We start from the raw sequence: 24,402 nt of genomic DNA on the forward strand, positions 1-24,402 counted from the left end.
CAAGTTCTAATCTAAGGTCTCGAAATCAAATTCGTGGAAAATTACTTATTTCTCGAAAACTACGTCACTTCAGAGGGAGCCGTTTCTCACAATGTTTTATACCATCAACCTCTCCCCATTACTCGTCACCAAGAAAGGTTTCATGCTAATAATTATTTTGAGTGAATACCAATAGTGTCCACTGCCTTTAAACTTGTATTCTTTGCTAATTTGTTCATAGGGAGTTCTTCCTCATTTTTTTTTATAATAATGTATACACGTGTGTATTTGACTGAGAGTCCGTACGCTCGGTCAAGATACGTTTCTGGTGTAATTCATGAAACTGTGTAATTAGTGTGACGTCAGACTGACGGCAAGTTCACATGGAATGATGAACTTGTTTCAACAGAGGGCGCTATCAGACATAATGGGGAACATTGAAACGTCAGGCCGTTGACAACTATTTGCATCTCTATCATCCAGTCAGTAAACTCATCCCATACGTGCCCACCATTCTACCTCTGTTTGCCCCATACTCCCACTGCCATGATCCTGGTGTTGTATTTTTCAGTGACATTGATCCTCCACAGTACCTCATCCTGAAGACAATCAGACATTACTGACCAAGCACTTAGTTGCCACACTCTTCCAGGTCAGAACCGACCCGGATCTGTGACCAAAAGGCCCGACCCGGATCTGTGACCAAAAGACCAAAAGACCAGACAGAACCGACCCGGATCTGTGACCAAAAGGCCCGACCAATTTCTGGGTCAGTAGATGACCTAGAATCTATGGCAAAGCAACCCAAGACATTGATCAATCTGACACAGAATCTGTGCTAAACTCGCATTGTAACAATTTTACGGGTCAGCCTAACCGCAAATTGAATCAGGCCTTATGAATTTATTGAAATACCATACATCATATGATATGACCCCCACCTATGGCCTCAAGCCTGCCTTCATCTCTCATTTCAGTCTTCTCTGCTTTCCAAAGTAACTTTCCATGTGACTGCTTCCCTTTTAACTGTGTGTGCTGTACTATGTCAGCTGAAAATGACTATGTTAGGTCCAAGGCAACGTTTAAAGAATGATTTCCAAGTGCACAAAACCATCTTCTTGACTTGCTACATCGATGTATCATTGTAGCTGTGTTTTATTTTGTATTCATCAGGCTTAATTAGAATTACATCAGTTTAAAATGTTAAGATTACACTTGAGTAACATGTCACAGTTACAACAATCTATACGTCGAACAAGTAACTTTCAAGAACACAACTTGATCGATTTGAAATGACTAAGCAAAGATGTTTTACCGGAGCTGGCAGCGTGTGACCCCTACCAATAGAGCTACAGTGCCTTTGCTGGCGCATACGCTTTGTGCCTGTTCAACAATCAGCTGCATCGAGATTAGCCAATGGCATTTGAAAATCAACCCTCCTACTGTCTGACCATTCACAAGATCATCATCCACATGGTTTTGAATCGTTTCACGGACAATGTTACTGAAAGTAGAAAGGTTGAAAATAAAGTACCAACAGTTTTAAGTGAATAGCAGTACTGGCAATTGATAGTGTAAGTACTGTTAGTATCATGACATAATATACAAATACTGACTGCTTCGAGTGCTATGGTTAAAACTATGACTCCCGAGGTGATTTTCTCGAGGCGATAGAACGCTCCGGGGATCACCGAGGGAGTCATAGTTTAAACCATTGCACGAGTAAAAGCAGCAAATATTTGTTTTATAACACCCCAAACATTTCTAAATACTGTACAGACTTTACAGACCTAAATGCTACAATCCACGGACGCGAATACAGATTGCGAAAACTTTTACTGTCCTCTGCATGTAGTGTCATGTAATCCGAAATTGTTACAGACTATTAACTTATCATCATCGTACACGTAACGGACGTCTGGGTACTGCACCCCGTGTGCTAGTCTTTCGGACTAGCGCACGGCAAACCGATGCACTATCACACGGCCGTCGTCTAGCAAAACTAAGACATATCATGTGACGCGCTCTAAACCAATGAAAAGGCAGAATATTGGTAAGGGGTGTTATAACATAATTTATGTAGCGTTAGAAGTACTACCTTTGGTACTAAACCAACTTTTAGAGACGATTTACCAAGAATCTATCAAAGCGAACAATATCAGTTCAAGAAATCCTAGATTCAACTATGTCCTCGCCACCAATGTAATTTGGGGTACGGGAAACATTACATATACAAAGCTTATGCCAGTCATATGCTCTTACAAGATCTACATAAAAGCACAACCTTTTCTACAAAACTAATCTCTAATAACATGGTGAACTACACTTTAAACAACATCATACAACATTTAGGTTTAATGGTTATAATCGTAATAATAACACTCTTTACAAATGGTCTTAACGATGAAAAAATGGAACGGCTTTAGGAATCAATTTCTAGAAGTTGGGAGAGATGTGCTCTACTGTTTTCTACAATAGTATTTGGTCTCAGACATGATTTACTACCTATCAATTTAGTCCACTGCAGTCTAATACTAAGAGAGCTTGTTCTAATGCTACACAGTATTCTGTCGTAAAAGCTACGCCACTTAGGAAAATGCATAATCTGGCTTAAACAAGCATATTCACGAACGTGCAACTTTTCCTATACAGTGCATTGTCTGAAGTCTATCATATTCATTAATAAGGCATAATTCATTCAGACTAGAGGGAAGGACCAGTGTATGGGGACGTGGATTAAGAAAAACTACAGTCGGGTGTTAAGTTTGGTGCAAGACTGTGCCACTTGTGTCAAGTACAGTTTCAATGGGTTTTGGGAAACTACAGCTTTGGTTGGAGCTATCCAGTGTGCATAATGCTACTGCGTGTGCCTGAGTCGGACTCTACCATTAATACTACAAGCAAAGCAAGGCCAGTCATTGGCGACTTCCCCATCTATTACAAAATGCAGGATGATCAAATGGGGTTGGTGCTAGATATCAACACCATCAAAACATCCAATGGCAAGTTTGGAAGCACCCTCATTAATATATGCACACTTTGTGTATCAAAAAATCTCCAATTTGTTTGCATTCAGAGTATTGCTTGTCAATTGATCGGATTCGTATTTGGTTTCGATATTATTTATTTATTAGTATTTTTTTTCTTCTTGTTTTCTATCTCGTTTAAAATTTTATGTCACAATGAAATTACAGTACTGCCACAAAGCGCTACACGAAACCACTTACACACACGAAACTACAACATGAACATGCACTCATGGAAATTGAGACTCCACATCATTTTTTTTTTACAACTTTTCACTATATTACAGATTAAATCTGGATGCAATAAATCAGCTCCGTCACAGTTAGTAACCTTAAAGGTTAATTTTTGTTAAAAAAATAATAGAGGACGAAGAAAGAAAAACCCCAGAAAGAAGCAAAATGGAAAAAGAAGTTAGGAAACGTGCAAAAAAAGCTTACTATTTGGTTATTTTAGAGTCACACATGTATAAAAATCAGTACCCTTTTACACTCTGGCATTTCACTTGCAAGATGAAGAGACCAACTGTTACAAACAGTGTCCATCCTTTACATTTTATTACACATCTAACAGCGCAAGCGCCATTAGACCGATTCATTAAACTCCGCCCTATTGCATAATGACCAATCACAACCCATTGCGCAACCAAAGTTCGACAAATAAAGTCTGACATGCCTGCGCGTATGCTTGGCACGCGCGGCAGAGTTGTGCAGAATGGCATTGGAAAAGCACACGTTGTCTTGCTCACACGTGGGCCGTGGGCGGAGCCTGATGAATCCGTCTATAACAGAATGAATAAGAGACAAAGAGGAAAATATTCAGGTTCAGGCGTCTGATAAAACCCTTCGTAAAAGGGAATAAAAATCCAATCCACATACAAGGCTCCAGTGTGTTGTTTTTGAACTGGGGTTTCATTGACGTGAACAGCAGGGAATGAACCTACTAATAGTCAACATTTTTCCTAGTTCTTTAATCACTCAAACTGCATAGCTGGTTAGTGTGTCATCACTGTCACGGAAACACTGCCAGCCTTTTTATACAGCAGAACCCCATCTTGAAAAAAAAAATACCAAAGTCTCAAAACATGGTGCATTCACATACATTGTTAACTGCCTTCTCTATACTACATGTACTTCACTTTTTAAAACCCTCCGATTCACATCAAACAGTTTCAACTCAAAGTTCAGAGTACAGGTTCAGCCTTGAGCCATACACATTAGGAATTGTCCGCTTTCTTTCAAATGCATTAAGATAATTGATGTCCTTTCCTAACCCTGGATCTGGCTTAGGCTTCCGGTAGAAGGCTTCAAACACTCAGCCGTAAGCAGAGCCACAGCGAAACCAGCGATTTCAAAATGGGCCTAAAGAAATAACAATGCATCCGTGTATATCAAGAAACCTTCATGCAAAATGTTCTGGCATCATAGCATTCAGTGAAAAATGGAAGATAATAATCCACTGGAAACCCTCAACCCCTTTCATGAAACTGTTTGATAATGTTCATGATATGAAGGCATAGAAACAAGTCTTGATAAAAATTGCATAACTTCAGACACATTTATAATTATTCTTAAAATATTTAACAACAGTGTTACAATTACTGAAAATAAGCCTCAACGTGAACACACAAAATAACGTTAATAATAACAGTTGAACTGAAAACAAAAAGAAAACTCTCGTCTCAAGCAAACTTTAGTATCTGTGTATCATCATTACCCTGGCCAGCAGGCATAATATTTTAGTTTCCGGGCATTCATTGGTATAACTTTTCAAATTTGTTGTCATCTTTTTTTTTTCTTCTTTTAAAGAAAAAACAAAAATCAAGCAAATTTTCAAGCAAATTTTCTTTGAACAACCAATGTCTGCCCCACCAAAACCATTGATCAGCTAGCCATAGACTTTCATTATCTCATGCATAGACTGCCTGAGGATTAATGGGTACCAGACTGTTATTGTTTACTGAGTCAATCGCCCTCTATGAAGTCAAGTAAACACACCTCACGGTTATAGACTTCACCCAATCATAATTTGCATTGCTGTATTTGATCCAAATGATATGAACTTGTCGTGGGTGGCACACAGAAGAACAATATGAGGTAAGAAAATAAATTGCCACAGATCACGAGGTAAGAAAATAAATTGCCACCCATCACGCAGCAAAGTCCATCGGATCTTACAACCCACAACCTTGCACAAGTGATTTCATTCAAAACCAACATCAAAGCACAGAACAGCAATTATCCAGTAAACGTTTGCAGTCGAGTTAACCTGAGACGATTGATAAAGTACTTGCATCATAGTCAATGCACAACAAAACGTACAGGTTTTTTTCCTCACTCATAAATACAAAAAACAACTGTACACACTATTCACAAACTCATATAAAAGTAAAACATCTGTCTTAGGACACCTTTGGTTCGGGGGAAAGGACAACTGAGATGTATTAATGACAACTAACGGAAGAGGGACTGTACATCAGCATAGATTACTACTTCTTGGGTAATGATAAAATAACAAGCTTTGTACAAGCGAAGCTCAAATTGAACCACATTCATACGATGTAGTACTGTTTACATAGGCATACTACGGTAGTAACTGTTGACTAAATATTTTGGAAACCTGATTTCTGTACAAATCATATCTTTAGTACAAAACACACCACGTGTGTGACACGTGTGAACCCACAGCACCACATGTGTGACAAGTGTGAACCCACAGCTATAGACAAAGTTTTACCTGAATATTAACTGGAAAAGTATGTGCGTCTAATCCATCAAAATCAATTTCCGAAAATGATCTGAAATCTACGACTCTAATTATTATTGGATTTCCCCGTTTTTGTTCTACGCATCTACATTGATTTAGACTGTCCCGAGTATTAAGAATATAAAACACTTCTGGATCGATTCGTAATTGAATCATAGAACGTAACAACCTCATGCAGCTTCATAGGCCGACTAATTATCAAAAAACATATACACAAGATTACTGTGGGTTGAAAAGACACTGGGTGATCGGAGAACTTCAACGGAGGTGAAAGGCGACAAGAAGAGGAAGTAGTACGAGAACAACGGATTGTGACAGGCCTGCCGCGGATCCACGTGGCTCAGTTTGTCCTTCGGCTCCTGCAAACAAAGTAAAAAACAATCCATAGGATTACTTTAAACCTAAAAAGCCGTGAACGCACTTTAAACAGTCGCTCTTAAGTTCAAAAATTGAAAGAGTGTGATTTGGTGTATTTTTCATAACACAACTACAATTAAAAGGAAGGGTAACAAATACAAGGGCTAATTAATAATAATATTAATAATAACTAGTTCTTATATAGCACATTATACAATAACTGTACTAATGCGCTTCACATTTTTAACGTGAGGTCGACTCGGGTACTTTTTCTCCCCACTTATTTGAGGACTCTATCTATAACATCGCAAAATGTAATTGGTCTTTTTCAACAACTTCTAAAAGACAATCAATAAATGATGCCAAATCCACTTTTTCACTCCCTCTGACAAAAAATAACCTAACACCCCTGTGGTTCTTGTCATCATGATAATCATAATAATAGTGGCTTCTTATATAGCGCTGAAATCCGTCACTCAGTGATGCTCAAGGCAATTTACCATACAGTATTTTCCTGCAAGGTATGCGAGACTACGTTTGAATTATGAAAGCTAATCTTTAGCACCATGTAATGGTTTACAAGATGCTGAGGTGCAATATGATGTCCATAGTCCCTTTCACACGAGAACAATGTAGCAAGGGTGCTTTGCTTAATTCTATCATGGTTGTAAAATTTTACACATTGTACCTTGTACATGTATGAAAGGAAAACAATTTTTCTGCTGTCCAAGTTATCGTGCAAAATCTTGTCAAACATTGCTAGATTTTACAACCATGCTTAAATTAAGCAAGGGATCGGAGCCCACACAAATTACTGTTGTGTGAAAAGCACTTATCAAACTGAGTGATTACAATTATGACTGTTCCCAATCGATCTCGTCTTTCATTACCTGTAGTAATAGCTGCAGGGTCGCTGGTCACACCATCACCCCCTGAACTGTAACCCAAGACCTTGACAAAATACTTGGTGCTTGGCTTAAGACCATCAATAGTTATCTGTGTTGCGGTCTTTCCTGCTTTCTCCACCTCGGCATCAGTTTCAAGACTTCCCTGGGGCCAGTAAAGAACCTGACGAGAAAACAAAGTAAGAGAATTAATCAAATGAACTACACGTTTATTAAGGCTGTTTAAGACAACCTACCAAACTGGTATTAATTTTTTTTTTTAATTAAAAAAATTACAGAATAAATGAAATGAACTAAGCACCGCATAAGGCTCTTTCAGACAACCTACCAAACTGGTTATTACAAAAATAAAATAAAGTAATTTTAGAGAGTAAGTGAAATGAACTAAGAACTTCACAGGCTCTTTCAGACAACCTATCGAGTTGGGGTTTTTTTAACAGAAGATAATTTAACAGTAATAAATTAAAAGAACTACACATTTAGTAAGACTCATAAAGGCAATCTACCGAATGGGTAATTATTATTTTTGTAAGTTGGGTGAGCTGACAGAATAAATCACATAAACTATCACACTTAATAATGTTCTTTCAGACAACCTGCCGAATTGATAATTATAAAGAAGAAGATAATTTGTCAAAATTACTTAAATGAATGATACACATTGAAGACACATTTCTGAATTGGAAATGACAAAAAGCTGACAGAATAAACGACATGATATACACATTTCATAAGAATCATAAAGACACAGTATAGAATTGGTAATAGGCCTAATGTAATAAATAAAAAAAGGTCATGTAGTCACTTGGTGACTTGGCTTTTGAGAACATTTTTGAAAAAATTTGAAACAATATAGTACAGTGTGAAAACATCAAAATTACAATATTAAAAATATTTTTAAAATCACATACACAAATTTAAATGCAGTTAAAAAGCAAGGTACTGTAAAAAATTAAATGAGAGTACTCAAAGTCAAATGGCCATATGTCAAAATACCCAACAATTTCATACATGTACAACGTACAACAGAAAACCAAGATTAAAGGACAAGTGAGGAAGTCAAGGCAAAAGAGTGGACGCTGATTGACCATGTCCTAAGGAAAATACTGCATTTGTAAAACATGGTTTCCAGAAGGCAGGAGGAAAACAGGACGACCTTTAACAACCTGGAGGCGAACTGTAGAAAAAGAGAGGAAGGCGTTTGGACGAGGCAAAGCCAAGCCTGTAGACAGAGACTGGGTGCTGTGGAAAGAAAGAATGTCCTAAGAATGGTTGATAACTGCCACTGTATGACTGCATTAACATAGTGTCCAGAAACCTGGAAAAAGCGGGGTAGGCGTTTTAATGGCAATCCGCGGGTGAAGCTTAGTCTGTAGCCAGAGACTTGGTGCAGTAGAGAGAAAGCCTTGCAGCCTTTATAATGGGCCACTTGGCTTAAAGAGGAAAGGTGAGGTGAGGCGAGTACAAATATATATATATATCTATATATATTTTTTCTCCAGGTTTTACCTTGTATCCTGAAAGTGTTTCTTCATCCTCTGATAAGGTAATGCCAGTCCATTTCACCAACATGCTGGTTGTTCCCTTAATACTAAGGACAACTCCAGTAGGTGCCTGCAAAGGTGCTGTTACCGGAACAACAAAAAAAAGAACGAGAAGAAAACAAAATTGAAACTATTGCAATCAGACACTCAAAAACTCTTTGATTAAATGCTCACCTGTGAAGAAACTGTTACTTTCAGGCTCAGAATGTGCGTGAGGAGAGTGTTGTTAGCTGACAGCGGTTTCTTGAGAACACAAACTACACTACTGTGAGTGCTTAATCAGCTTGTAACCGTTGTTCAGTACGAGGAATTAAAAGACTTAAGAAGAACACTCGATCTTGTTGTAGTGAATTAGTCAGTAACTTTCAAAATTTAATTTGAGATTTTTCACTGGAAATTACCATCCCCTGTGAAACTGTTTTGCATTTTATGAAACATTGTGGTAGCAAAACATCAAAATATCAAATTTGTGATTTTTTTTTAAAACCCTTTTTGTGCAATTGTTCACTTATTTATTTTGAAGGTTTAATTATTATCAGACCTTTTAAAGAGAGGCACACAAATCTATTGTTAATTGAAGCTTTGATCTGTAACCTATTAAAAATGAGCGTGTCAAATTTGAGACAAAACAAAATTTATTTCTTTATGTAAAGTATACCTTGAATCGATCGTCATGAATATTATTAGTCGTTATTCAAGTACACAAAGGTGAATTATTTATGAGTGTAACTCCATTATTTGCTCCATCTTGATGAAAACATGCAGAAGAATATCCATTCATCTGATCATTATTGCAAACAACTGATGTAAAAAGGACACACTGCTTCAGACGGTCCATAGTTGCTAGGAGTTATTTACAAATAGCAAAAAGAGTGTAAACTTAACAGATCTTCTGCCGGTTCTTGGTGGCAAAATCACAATCAATGTATATTTAATAAACAAGGCACTTGTGGTGATTGGGTAACTGATGATGTATTTCTCATGTTTTCTGGAGGTGGGGTGAGGAAGCCAAGGGTAAGGGGTTGGGGAAAATGAGGCGGATAGAAAGGGTGCAGCTTGTTAATTTGAAAAGAAATAGCATTGCAAAATGATGATTATTCGTGCGTTAGTTGAAATGATGGATAGCCAGCAAAAACTTTTATTCAAAACATAAAGTGCATAACCATATCATGTTGAGGTTCTGAAACAAAAATGGAATTATGTCTTATTTAAATGAAATGTTCTTTCAATCAGTGAAAGCAATCTCCTCAAGAAACTTCCTAGGTCAAATTTTATCGAGCTGCTGAAGCAGAAAAAATCAGAAATGAGCAGGATACTAGTAACAAATGAAACACGGTTATTAGGATGGTGTGCTTATTCTGGTGAGCATAATTTTGATGTGCTTAGCAATTTTTTGTGCTTAAGCAGCTCTATGAAATAGGGCCTTGGTCTTTGAAATGAAGTTCCAGGTTTTTATTGACATTTTCTTATCAAATAAAACACATCCTGAGAATTCTGAAATGTTTAAAAATGTTACGTTTAGAAAATGTTAATTTCACACATCAAGTTTCCAACGCAGAGAAGTTTAGTTGAGGAGTTTACTTGAAAAAAGTAGCTCTGATTTTGGGAGGGGAAGTCCCACTTCGCTTTTGACTGGCCATGGTGTTCAGTCACAATAAATATTAAACCATGACAATCAAAACAAAATTACACTCGACTGCAAGGTTCTTGGAGGTATTTTCAGGGGAGCAGTAGCATTTGCCCGGGTCAAAGAACCATGTTGTGGAAGGTGGTTCAAGGGAAACAGCAACGAAGACGGTGTTACAAAATTGCCAAAGAAAGTGAAGATGTACCAAACAAAAGCTCACAATAATGGCGATATTAATATCCTTCATCGGTAATGTGACAGTGGTGATTTATATTTGAGTAAACAACATAAGGTACAAAAGCTACCAACTGGAAACTTTTGAAGCTGTAAAATAACATGCACAAAAACCTTTAAACTTGTGTCTTTTGTTTTGAACTCAGACAAGATTATCACAAAATCTTGTCTAGAAACCAATGTCTTCTTGTATACGTATGGACAGTTTTCAGTGGATAGTTTGAGGTACATCTATTTAACTGAATCTGGTCGAACGAAGTATTGCAATTTTGACCATCATGCAAATGAGTTTGGACCGTTCTATTCCCCTAAGCATTGCTCTGCAATCTAGGTACTGTAGTCACATGGCCAGTCCTAAAGCGAGGTGGGACAAAATCAAATACAATCCATTATAATATTTACAGGTGTATTTGGGGTTTTTTTTCTTTTTCAAGCAGATGAATTAATAAAGCTGACATGGTTCATGCAGTCTTTTGGAAGTCCACAGAGTTTCTCTTACAATATTTTATGCTCTTCTCAAGATTTCAAAATCTCAAAGATTTCAAACCATGAGTGCCTACAAGACTCATGGCACACAGTTGCTTGATGCATTTCACCATAGACCCTTTTGTCTGGTGTACATTTTTCAGAAAGCAGAGAGCGTCTCAACAAACAGTTTTATCGCAGAGACCCCCCAAAACAGGGAAACAAAATATGCTCTATGGCTTCGCTCTCAGGGCATACAAATCCGTGGATTTTTCTTTCTTTTTTACCCATGAAACCAGCGGCTCCTGTCTTCGACTAAAAGTATATCCAAGACTCCCGGCAAATGTAAAGGTGTGACCACAGATTCCACACTGAATCACAGGAGTACTGGAAAACTCTTTGTTTTTATGGCAACGTCGATCTAAGAGTTATTCCCCTTTAAGGCACTACCACAAAAGGGTACCAAAAATATGAGTCAAACAAATTGTAGTTCCCGTAAAGGCTATCGCTGAAGCCACGATTAAAGTAAAGTAAGAGAATCTCTGTGACTCAATAAGCTGGAGGCAAAGAGGGATAAAAGTACTGTACTACCAATCGGCTCTGTAGGTGTCTGCATCTCAGTTGTGGTGACTTGATTATCATATAATAGGGGAAAACAGTTTGTAATCAAACAACATCGGTAAGACTAAAAAACTACTCTGGAAAAAACACAATCTACAAACAAACTCCATGATATAAAACAAAATTATAAACACAATTTGTACTTCAGCACAGGTGTTCTACAGTACAGGTATGTTGGGGCAATCACTATTGACTACAGCAATACACAGAACATTGAAAGCTCATTGTATCTACAATGTGTGGCCAACCAGAGATTGATCTTTCTCAGTATGTAGTACAAGTGTGTTCATTCAAGGGGAAGGCAATTACTCTTCAACTGAAGACTAAAACCCGGCTCATAATCTTTGCGAATGAGAATGTGATATTAATTTGTTGAACTGTGTTCAACTCCTGCAAAACATTCGCTGCAACAACAACAACCATGTGACGTCAAAATTGGATTCGCACTCCCATTCGCAGGAAGTATGAAACAGGCTTTAGTCAGTTGATATCTAGATTGTATCCTGCTACCACTGAGATGGTGGTCTTTCATAAATATTAACAATATTAATTCCCTGCCAAACATTTGAAAATCTGAAAGGAACCCAGAGACATGAGTAGCTTGTCCCATGACAGGGTCAAGGGTCAACATGCCCAGGCCCCACACGGTCTAAAATTAGGCTGATTCAGACAGCTCACTGCAATCTCAATCGCAGGTTGCTGTCATTAACGCATCACACGTTTGTGCACACATACGGGTCTGTGAGTGGTCAAACCATTAAGGAGCTTCTTGGATTTGCCTTTTTGAATGGCCCTTTACATTTTGAGTATCTGTTTAGGTAATCTAGTCTGAGTATTTAGTCAGAACCACAGTTTTCAAACTGGTGTATGATCTGAGGCATTGCATGGTGAGGTACCAATGTATATTTGGTTTGCGGTAACACCATGTGTGTATCTACTTGCCAGGTAGAGTTGTTCTTAGGGAACTGTCTTGCTTTATTCTACTGCCGTGGAGTAGATAATCGGAGGTTCGGAAGACTTCTCAGTTCTGAAATGTCCTGACGATGACTAGAGCAAGCTAGTCGAAACGTTGAGACCAATTTCAGAACTGACTCCGCAGCAGTACAGTTAATTACGATCCTATAAGCTAAAGTAGTAGTCCAGTCTAATTTCTATACCATCCGCTCTGGTAATAGTTAAATAAGCAGGACAGTTCTTTTCAGAACTGAGAAGTCTCCCGAACCTCCGATTATCTACTCCACGGCAGTAGAATAAAGCAAGACAGTTCCCTAAGAACAACTCTACCTGGCAAGTAGATACACACATGGTGTTACCGCAAACCAAATATACATTGGTGTATGATCACCAAGAAGGCATAGATGCTATGCAGAGAACCAGGTCAGTTGTCTTACAAGACAAATATAAACCCAATGTGGAAACTCTGTAATCCCATCTTCTCCTTCTCAAAATATCAGAGTTTTGCCATTTATCTTATACTTAAAACATTGTTTCAAGGGTAGGTAGTAGGTTAAACATTACAGATTTGTGGAAGAAGTTCACTCTCCAACTTCTTTAGTTTTCACAAAAAATACATACCCAACATAATTATGTTGTTCATGTAATAGAATTATTCAAGCAATGCCAAGACATTATCCTTTTTTAAGGGAATTTCTACAAATTTCTCGGAAGTAGTGATAACTTCAAAATTTCTCGGAAGTAGCGATAACTTCAAAAACTAGTAAAACTTGATACATTTGAATTGATGTTACCATTATGTCCCATCCCTTGAATGAACACACTTTCTGTTCCTGGCAGAAGTAATTCATAAAAACTAAAGGATACCTTATTAATACTTATGTTTATAAAAAACAAAAACCGCCTCAATCAGCGGTTCTCCACTTGCAATTCATTATAAAAAATATACTATTTCTTTTTTGGACAACACAAAGATACTCAATTCCCAGTGAGCAATTTAAATTATTGCAAATTCTTTCCTGATAGTGTAAAATAATAAGGTGTGTAAAATTCGTATGAAAGAGGCATATTCAACCAAAAGTATTACCAGTGACTTTTGGGGTTTTGCTTTGTGCAACTTGGTATTTTTGGCTTTGTGCAACTTGGTATTTTTGGCTTTGTGCAATTTGGATTTGAACATCAAAATCAATCATTCTTAGAGAGCATGATCTGAAATAGCATTGCATTCAATGTTTTGATAGAATTCGATGAGATCATGGATATAATTTGATGACGTTTAACCTGAGAATAGACCTCAGAATTCATTTCAGAGAACGGTTGATAAATAAGAAGGCCACATGTCTCTAAACTATGATTTCAACTACGCTGGCAACACATGATCTAAGGGACATGGAAACTGACAGGGTCATCACGATGAACGAACGGATAACCAGAGTCTCTATGATGGAGGCAGCTCCATCCACTCACCTGATTTGAGGGTGGTAGCCATTGCAGCATCGGGGTTAGAGGGTCCGTCTCCGCCCCCACTGTATGCCCTGACAATCAGGTAGTACATGGTGTTAGGATCAAGATTCTCAATGGTGGTCTTTGTGTCAGAACCCATAACTGTGGCAATTTCTCCGAGCTCACTGTTGGAGCCTTCTGGCCAGTATGTGACCTACATGAGAGAAGTATGAAAGAATAAGTCCTTCCATCGACAATAATTTGGTTACATTTTAACCAACTTATCTGAATGATAATTAGAAAGAATATAGAAACTCAAGGATTGGACTACTTGAGGTTCAATTACAAGAGGGCTTGGTCTTTCTGAATGATCATGACAAGATGATATGGAAAAAAACATTCAAATCTTGAAAAGTCTGGAGAAAACACAGGCCTGTCGAATATTAATATTCCACAAATAGCAACACAAAAATTACATCGACAAAAATACAATCCTCCATTCAATTCAGTTCAATTCAATTAACAACAATTCAAAACAATTCAATTCAATACAATGCAATACACTGCAATTCAATGCAATACCATGCAATACATTGCATTGCAATGCAATGCAATGCAATGCAATGCAATGCAATGCAATACCATGAAATACATTGCAATGCAATACAATGCAATGCAATGCAATGCAATGCAATGCAATGCAATACATTGCAATTCAATTCAATTCAATACAATGCAATACACTGCAATACAATGCCATGTAATATAATGCAATACAATTCAATCCAGTACAATTAAATACAATTCAGTTCAATTTAATACAATGCAATTCAATTCAATTCAATTCAATGCAATGCAATTCAATCCAATCCAATCCAATCCAATTCAATTCAATTCAATTCAATTCAATTCAATTCAATTCAATTCAATTCAATACAATACAATACAATACGATACAACTAAATTAAATGCATCTCAAAACAATACAATTAAAATCATTCAATTTTGATGAGTAAGATTGCTCTATTAAAATCAATAAATGTATTTATTATATTGTAAAAGGATCAAACTGTGCCACATATTGGGAGATATTGTATTTGTTTTGAAAGAGTTATTACCTTGTAGCCTTGGAGTTCACCAGTGATTACACTTGAGTCAATTCCTGTCCAAGTAACTTTAATTGAAGTGGATGTCATGGCTTTAGCCGTCACTGAGCTTGGGGCTTCCTCGGGACCTGCAGTCAACGACAGTAGTTTTGTAACAGTTACAAGTGTCTGGAAAGTAGACTAACTTGGGGAGTGGAGGCTTGGCTTCAAAGACCAGGGGTAATAACGATGGAAGCACTTTGAGACCCCCTTCGGCTGTGAAAAACACTGTATAAAAACTGGTTATTATTATTATTAAAGAGAACTTTGCAGGTTGAGTCTTGGTGAACCGCCCTGTGGATAACTCCACTGTCTGCCAGGGTGTACATCTCCGTAAAACAACGAGGGTCTTCAATGTTTTTGCCGATTCAAATTCTCATCAGAAAATATAAAAAGGGTAAAAAATTGCATGTATTAAAACATTTTTGGGACTACTTTGGTCTTAGGGTTTGATCTTTCAGGACAGAGTTGCCCGTATAAACTCTATACAAAAAATTGTTTGTGCTATTGTAAAATAGTAACAGAAAGAGATTCATTCTTCTTTGTTAACAGCACATAAGCGTACATAAAACTACCTAACCCTAAAAAATGACAATCATGTTTCAAAACAAATTCTGAGGACTTAGACATCCTCTCAAACCTACTTAGTTGATAAGAATAGACTTCCACAGTCTCAGTCCTTGGCCCAGGTCCCTGGTCATTCTCCACCTGTATCTCCACATCAAAGGGTGTGTAGGCTGGTACACCTGTCGCTACATAGACTCCTACTGTAGAATCATTAACAGAAACTTCCTGGAATGCGTTTCCAGAACCCTGCTCCCTCCAGAAGACCTTGTAGAATAGACCGGGTGCATTCCACTCCTGGCTTGGCAGAGGCTGAGGGGGGCAATAGCAATAATAATAATAACGTCACTGCTTAGCAAGGTTTAGATGCTCAGCACACAAAAATTACAAGTAATCATGACAGGGATTGTCTCTATCTCTATAGACCTTTATCATGCTACCTCCGTCTTGGTGTTGTTCCTCGTATCAAATAACAATAACAAATGCTAAGAATCATTTTACAATTAGGAACCAGACTATTTTGTTCTTCCAACCTCGGTTTGGTAACATTGGTATCAATGGGAGAAATTAAAGATGGCTACACCGTGGTAAAGGTCTATGGTTGGTTATCCTACCTCCCATGTGATCCTCAGGTTGTCGTAACTCCCTCCGCCACCACCGAGATTAGAGGGTGCAGTTGTTGGTCCTGTCATAGCAAACAAATTACAGTGACTAATTGTTAAATGCAAGTCAGACAACAGCAGTTGATTTTGTACATTTGTATATACTTTTTTCATGGGCACGCCATCTAGCTGTGACACTTGTGTCCTTAAGCAAGACACTTAACCATTGCTTCGTCCTACGGATGGGACGTTAAGCCGTTTTACGCATGTAAAAGAACCCAGTGCACTTATCGTACAGACAGTGATCACAGAACAAAACAATTCTACACTTACGGTCTTGGGCTGTTGCTTGTTCATCAGACTCTTCGCTGGGGTCACCCCTTCCAATCTCATTCACTGCAACTACTCTGAACTTGTAGGTACTCCATGCCGACAGACCAGTCAGACGGATGTGTGTGTTTGCCGCAGGGATATCTGCAAATAAAGAAGGAGTACAGTTTAAGGAAATAACAATGGTGGTGACATTTAATAAGGGAATAAAAGAGTAGGCGACGAGTCCTTCAATGGCCGTTTAAAACCGGCAGGGTCGTGGCCGTGTCACGACCCTGCAAGGTTTTAAACGGTTGTTTAAGAACGAGTCACTACTCTTTTATTTCCGTTCATAAATGCCCGTATGTTAAAAGCGACATAATTTAACAGGTATAGACAGTGTGACACTGTTTCATTTGCGAATTTTTTCGAGGTTTGCAAATTTTCAAAAACTTTGGTGAAGATAATTGTTTTTTGCGCATCGGTTGGTGTGTATACGCTCGTGCACTAACATTTCACGCGCTGTTAATAATCTCTATGCCAATTGTGTTCCGCGTAATTTAAATTGGCGTACATTAGCTTGCGCGCCCAACACATGAAGCTTTTCAAATTTTCAAAATCTTTTGTCAAAATGTTTTGTGTGCGTCTGGTGGTGGTGTGAATACGCGCTGTGCACACACATAACGCGATGTTACTAATAGCTCTGAATTGCGTTTCGCGTAAGTTAAGTTGGAGTACATGAGCTTGCGTGCCCAACACGCGAAGCCAGCTGGTCTTAAACAGCTCGAGCTGTGTCTTTATCAGCCGTTTAAAAACCACCTTGTGACGCGCTCTCAACCAATAGGAGTAGCGAAACTGTCTGGGGTATTTATGAACTAGTGGTTTAAACCCAACGAGGCCTGGTTCTTTATATTTTTACCGAGACAAAGTTGAGAAAAATTATCACGAACCAGGCCTCAATGGGTTTAAACCACTATTTGAAAACCGATTCAACACACTTTGATTCCCATTCATAAATACCTTTTCGGTCAAAAACTTCAACACCTTTTGGTCAAAAAGTAAAATAAATGCAAAAATTACAATTGTTCAATGATTTCTTTCAACACAACACCCCTCCTGCTATGAAATGGTAAACCCTCAGCCGCCCTCGGGTAAACAACTCCTTATAAGGGAATGCTGTGCACGTCGCGCGTATTGCGTGATGTGGCACAACTGTCAGGCCTTTGCTCTCGAACAATAGGAATGAAGAAACTGTCTTATAAGCACAGGTGCAAGCTCGCGTGTCACGCCCATGTTTCAGCACTTTTTACTGGTAATTAACAAAGGTTTATACACACCCACAAGACACGCTCTCCACCAATAGGAATAGCGAAACTGTCTGAGGTATTTAAATACAAGCCTTTCAGTCTTGTGCAAAACCTAGTTCATACATGTTACATGAGTGAAGACTCAACCAGTACAAGCAACTCCTAAAAAATAGTTTTCTTGGTGTTTGAAAATTCAAATCAGAAGCATAATTACCATTTCTAAGGATGGTCCAATCTGCCATGTGATTGGTACTGCCTTCCACACTGTACGACAAGATGGGACTGTTGTTATCCAGACCACGACTCCAGCTGATGTTTGCCGTCAACTCGCTGACCACAACACTGATACCAGCTGGGGCACCGGGGCGCCCTCGGATGGTCACCATGGCCGAAGCCGTCACTTCATCTATGGTTGTGGTGGCAGTGCACATGTACTCCCCTCCTAGATCCATAGTGGCGTCTTTGATATGCAGCTGACTTGGCTCGCCCATTTGGATCTGGGGACAAAAGTAACGGTGTTTAATTAAGTGAGGAGGGTAACCAATAGGATTTACACAAATGAGGGAAGGTTCCACTAGTTACTAGCACCTCTGTACGCCAGCAGGTTTGATTGGCAGAGGTCTTGGAAACCCCTGGACCTAGCACAGACTGTCAGCAAGACATCTCAAAGCCTGCTACAAAAAGCAGGGCCCAATTTGACAGAGCTGCTTTAGCAAAAAATACATTTCATACAAATTTCCTGCAAAGTATTCTAAAAGTGCCATTTTCATAAAATATGAACAATCTTTTTGATGTACTCTAACAGTGTTGTTTATCGAACAACCATAACTATACATGTTATTACAAGATGGCATAATCAATCAAAAATTACTACTGACTTTGGGATGTACCAATTCGGTTAGAAAGACATATTTGTAATACATAATTTTAAAAAACCTAAAAAACCTGGGCACTTGAGGTTCACGACGCAAACAAAAAGCTGGCACTGAACGAGTTAACTCTAAAAGGAACCAAGATATAAAACAGATGGCTCACCTGAGGTATCTCATAGTTAGGGAGACGAGGATCAACTTGGATTCCTTCTTTCAGCCACACATACTCCAGCTCAAAGAACGGATCGTGTGATGCACGGCAGGTCAATGTGCCCATCTCCCCTTCGTTTACAGTCAATGCCATGGGTGGCTCCACCATGGCTGTACCATCTAGAAAGAGAGAGTGAGGGAAGAGTAAGGAATAAAGTCTATGCTGTATTTTAAAGACACTTGACACTAATGGTAATTGTCAAAGACCAGTCTTCTCACTTGATGTATCTCAACATATGCATAAAATAACAAACCTGTGACAATTTGAGCTCAATTGGTTGCCGAAGTTGCGAGATAATAATGAAAGAAAAAACACCCTTGTCACACAAAGTTGTGTGCTTTCAGAGGCTTGATTTTGAGACCTCAAAATCTAATTCTGAGGTCTCAGAATCAAAGTCGTGGAAAATTACTTCTTTCTCAAAAACTACGTTTCTCCAAAGGGAGCCGTTTCTCACAATGTTTTATACTATCAACAGCTCTCCATAAGTTACCTGTTACCAAGTAAGGTTTTATGTTAAACAGCTACCTGAGCGGAATGTTTTCAACAGAAATTGTATTTTTACTTGTTTATAATGCACTTGTTCGCCATTTTAATGTAATTTTGATATGTGTACACTTCTGAACTTTTCGTAATTATCGATTAAAAAATCAGGCCCCTACCTAAAGGTTTTTTGAAAAACTAAAAACACTTCTGCCGTTGAGAGCGGGCGTCAAAGGACAATGCCGCTGACGTAATTTGTGGGATTTGCTTTGTTATACATCCACGCTGCAACAAAGCGGCTTTATCTACTTATGACGTTTTGAGAGTGATTACGTAACGGGGCTTTTCGCAAATCTCGCAGAAAAGCTCTGGACAAGGGCATACAAAATGATTGTTTGTTTACACAATTGAAACCTATTTATAATCATACGACTCGATTTCCTTATTCATCGAAAACATTTTAAGTGGAATTCAGCAAAGTTCACGACTTGACATTTTCGTTCAAGCAGGTCTTTAATAATAATTTTGAGTAATTACCAATAGTGTACAATGCCTTTAAACTTGCTTCATGCTTTAGCGTATAGATTGCTCCTCACCTTGAAACCCTGCTTCTTCCTTTTTCTTTTCTTTTTTCTCTCTCTTCAAAATTAACCCTTCGATACCCCGATTAGAGCTTCCAATATTCTTATTGTAAACCGTTCTTGCTTATATCACTCGACTATCGCAAATCCCTTACCCGCAAACTATGTATACACAAACTATCGAACAATAGCAGGCACCATTACGAAAACCTTCCAAGTTTTCCAAGCTTTACGTGTTTTGCTCAACAGTATGGACACATGGATTTGCACACTTGTTTTAAATCTTGGCTTGCATTCATGATTTTGATCATCATATTGGATCCCTCTCTTATCCTAGGATTAATATTCACGGGCACACATGTGCAGGCGAACTCTTAGTGAATATATCAGCAGGTCTAGGAAATATGCAAATGTAGTAATTCGCTCTTCAGGTATATGAGCAAAATATTATAATTTTCTTATCCAAAAACAAGTTTACAAAACTGTAAAAAGCTTTCCTCATTTCCTTTGATAAACTGATTAAGTTTTCATCTTTCTAGATCCTTACCCTTGATGATCAAGCTACCAGTGCTTGAATCAGTTCCCATGCTATTGGTAGCCGTACAGGTGTAGTCTCCTCCATCTGCATCACTAACACCACTGATCATCAAATCACCGTTGTCCATGACGGTGTAGCGGCCACCGTTCTCAATGGTCTCGCTTCCTTTGGTCCAGACGATGACGGGTGTGGGTGCAGCTTTAGGTTGGCAGAGGATGGTCACTGAGCCACCACGGGGTGCTGGCTGGTCCACCTCAAGGGGCGTCTCAAACCATGGTGCAATGGCTGAGTTCGGTTCGTTTGATTAGATATGAGATTTTGCGTTAGAACAAAGTTACAAAATAATATACAACAAAAGAGGAACAAAAACAAACAAAAACAAACAAAATAAAGGCAGTTCTTAATCAACAATATTATTATTAAAAGAGTTGACAAGATCGAATCAATATCAAAAGCAAAAACTCAATATGATTTCATGTTTTAAAGTGAAGAGTGAAAAAGAGAGACGGTAGCAAAATCAAAGAGATTGATGTTTCATTGGGAAGAAAAGGTGAACGAATTTGTTTGTTAATTGGGTCTAACTGATCAAGCTGAATGTGCTAGAATAAGAAACCAGTTAATCGAATGCAGGGTTTAATAGTGATATAATGCATAAAGTGGTTCCTAAGGCAAGGGGATAAATAACTCTGGACAATGTAAAACTCACTCATTGCTATCAAATAAATGGGAGCAGGAAAGAAAGACAACCAAAATCATTGGGAAAAAATGCAGGTTTTACACCAGAATTTGAAAAAAGCGCCGCAAAAAATTGCTTTTAAAAGAAAAAAAGAGTCTGAATTGCTTTTAGAGAACACATTAGAATGTATAGGGGAAAAAATAGTGGGTTTAAGAAATTGACAATTTAGACGTCTAAAAGACACCACTTTGACTAAACACCATGATAAGGGGAGGGCCTCTACCTTGTACAGTGACCTGTGCTGTGGTGTATATCTGGCCGTATTCATTACTAGCCATACACTGGTACATCCCGGTGTCTTCCACAGTCAGATTCTGGATGGTGAGTGTCTTCAAACCGTTGCTGAACTGATGCCTGGGAAGGTCTTGGATCACCTCAGCATTGCGGTACCATGTGTAGGTTACGCCATCGGGACTCTCTGCTTTACACTTCATGGATAAGTCTCCGTAGATGTTCCCCTCGATGTCAGAGATTTCTTGCAGCCAGGTGGGTGGGACTGCATCAAGAAAACAACAAGTAATATTATAACGATGATTTCATTTTCATATCCTTTCATTTATTAAAGACACTGGACACTATTGGTAATTGTCAAAGACCAGTCTTCTCACTTGGTGTATCTCAACATATGCATGAAATAACAAACCTGTGAAAATTTTAGCTCAATTGGTTATCGCAGTTGCGAGATAATAGTGAAAAAAAAAAACATCCTTGTCATATGAAGATGTGTGCTGTCAGATGCTTGATTTAGAGACCTCAAATTCTAAATCCGAGGTCTCGAAATCAAATTTGTGGAAAATTATTTCTTATCTAAAACTATGTCACTTCTGAGGGAGCTGTTTCTCACAATGTTTTATCCTATCAACCTCTCCCCATTACTCGTTACTAAGTAAGGTTTTATACTAGTAATTATTTTGAGTAAGTACCAATAGTGTCCACTGCCTTTAAATCTGGTTGTGAAGCCAATGACTCTCAGAAAAGTGAATTGGATCACTGTACTAGCCAAGAACCCCATGGAGAGAAAGATTGCTTAACAAAATGAATCTCCCACGATTGATCCCGTAAATTTTAACATTACAGGGTTTTTCACAAATCTTTCTGAAAACACCAGAGAATGGCATTGAAAACTCATTTTTCAACACATTTCAAATGACTCCGTTAAGATCACCTGTTGGCGTTATTGTTCAAGCTGGAACAAAGGCCAATTTCTTTGCTGACTGCACGGATATTAATGAGGCAACCATACCAATCCGTGGTGAACGCACAAGAGGGCCACCTAATTTTCTTGCTAACCTGTGAAATACCATTACACCTTATCACAAATTTTCTGCTTCAGTTGCACCAAAATTTGCTTACCGTTAAGCAGCGCTATGAAATCTGGGCCTGGTCTTTAAGGTCAGACCACAGTACTACTAACCTCGGACAGTAATGGTTCCAGATGTTCTTCCTCCACCATTAGTGGTCATACATTCATACTCCCCAGCATCTTCAATCTGTATATTCCTGAGGATCAAATGCTGGTTGTTGAATCGGAGCTCTGCACCGAGTGGTAGGTCTGCACCTGCTGGGCTCTTCCTCTGCCAGGTCAGTTCCGGTTCGGGGCTTTGGGAGTTAACAAGAAGCAAGAGTATTTATTTTTAATGGGAATTTCTTCTTTTTCCTCTACTTTTTATTCATGAATTTTAGAAACAAACTTAATAACTATACTAGTCAATAACCCTATTGAGCGAAGAGAAGGAAAGAAGTTTAAGTTAACTTAACTTTAACTTAACTTAAATGCATTTAAAGCGCCTTAACACTGTTTAAAATGCAGGATAAAAAACATAAGCTAAAAAAGTTTAGGTTTTAACAAAAGTTTTAGATGTAGTGAGGAAAACACATACATACATGTACATAAAGGGAAAGGGTTTGCCTATAACTTTTTCAGTTACTAGCCAGCAAGACCAGGGCCCAATTTCATAGAGCTTATTTCATAGGATATTCGCGCGTAAGTGTGCTGCAAAATGCACAAAGGGATCAATTAAACCTGTCATTTTTTTCTTTCTCTTTTTCTTCTTCTTTTTGATTGAGGCCACAGCTTAAAAGCCGAATTTATTCACACACCAAATTGTGAAATGTTAACCTAAGTAGATTAGTAGTATGCAATGAGCCGGATACCAAACACAGGGCAAACCGGCTAAACTGAGACTCACATCAACCAATACATTACGACATAAATTTTGAGGACTACCTTCGTCCCCAAAACAAATATGGATACCACGTCCATCCCACTGTATCCAAAGATGTTAGAGAAGCATTTCAAAGCATCGTAGCGTAAGAGAAATACTCACTTTCCAAAGAAGAAGCAACTTAGTATAATTTCATCGTGGTCAACAAGGACTTCATGATCTTCAACTCCAATGGCCACTTGAGGGCCGAACTCAGCATCACTGGTAGCTGTAGGCAAATCAACATAAAATAAGTGACCATGCTGGCTTGTTGACTTTGAATAGGAGACTTTACAACGCTAAGTGGCAGCAGACTTACCGGGTAAATTTCCATTGTTTATGTAGTTCTGAACATGCGCATAATTCTGAGAACAATGGATTTACCCGGTAAGTCTGCTGCCCTCTATCGTCCGAGAACGTCTTCCATTTGAAGTTTCTCGGTTGCAGCCCCCCGCGTGTGGATCGGCTTGCCTCTCACCCTTAGATCACAACCTGACATTTCAATATTCAAATCCAATCTCAAAACTCACCTCTTCAGTCAAACCTACCATTCATCATTTCTTCCTTGGTAATTTAGCGCAGTGAATATTTTTTTTCTCTACAAACCAGTGCTTTATAAGATTTATTATTATTATAATTATTATTAAAATAGACCCACCCTCAGCAGCAGTGACGTCAAATGAATCGCTGAACTTAACAACAGACGATCCCCCAGCAGAGTTGATGATGTTAGTCACATAACAGACATAGGTGCCTGCGTCAAATTCCATGAAGCTGGTGTAGCACAGTCTACCATCAGCAGCAACGTGTGCATGTCTGCTCTGAAACACTGGAATCATGCTTCGGTACCAGTTCACTGTCAGTCCTGGAAAGGGTGACACAAACCACATGTCAAGCACCTCAATTTCAACATTTAAAGGCACTATACACTATT

The 24,402-nt window shown here is 38.5% G+C and overlaps 1 protein-coding gene across 3 annotated transcripts in view; it reads right to left on the reverse strand.

Moving 5' to 3' along the window:
* Positions 1 to 1,984: 1,984 nt before the first annotated feature.
* LOC117307049 (contactin-2-like) overlaps positions 1,985 to 24,402 on the reverse strand; it is an 83,073-nt gene continuing 60,655 nt past the window's right edge. For 2 of the 3 annotated variants that reach the window (XM_033791687.1, XM_033791688.1), the window contains 16 exons: positions 24,127 to 24,333; positions 23,592 to 23,697; positions 22,679 to 22,863; positions 21,488 to 21,760; positions 20,538 to 20,813; positions 18,882 to 19,048; positions 18,061 to 18,343; positions 16,564 to 16,704; positions 16,243 to 16,313; positions 15,709 to 15,940; positions 15,038 to 15,153; positions 13,944 to 14,133; positions 11,493 to 11,531; positions 8,541 to 8,656; positions 7,017 to 7,194; positions 1,985 to 6,128 (listed from right to left, as the gene is read on the reverse strand). In XM_033791687.1, coding sequence (XP_033647578.1) covers positions 6,028 to 6,128; positions 7,017 to 7,194; positions 8,541 to 8,656; positions 11,493 to 11,531; positions 13,944 to 14,133; positions 15,038 to 15,153; positions 15,709 to 15,940; positions 16,243 to 16,313; positions 16,564 to 16,704; positions 18,061 to 18,343; positions 18,882 to 19,048; positions 20,538 to 20,813; positions 21,488 to 21,760; positions 22,679 to 22,863; positions 23,592 to 23,697; positions 24,127 to 24,333 — 2,681 coding nt within the window. In that variant the 3' untranslated portion in view covers positions 1,985 to 6,027. The remainder of the gene's footprint in view (positions 6,129 to 7,016; positions 7,195 to 8,540; positions 8,657 to 11,492; positions 11,532 to 13,943; positions 14,134 to 15,037; positions 15,154 to 15,708; positions 15,941 to 16,242; positions 16,314 to 16,563; positions 16,705 to 18,060; positions 18,344 to 18,881; positions 19,049 to 20,537; positions 20,814 to 21,487; positions 21,761 to 22,678; positions 22,864 to 23,591; positions 23,698 to 24,126; positions 24,334 to 24,402) is intronic. The other variant, XM_033791689.1, reaches the window with a different exon arrangement.

This window comes from Asterias rubens, chromosome 2 (genome assembly GCF_902459465.1).
Source record: "Asterias rubens chromosome 2, eAstRub1.3, whole genome shotgun sequence".
NCBI lineage: Eukaryota > Metazoa > Echinodermata > Asteroidea > Forcipulatida > Asteriidae > Asterias > Asterias rubens.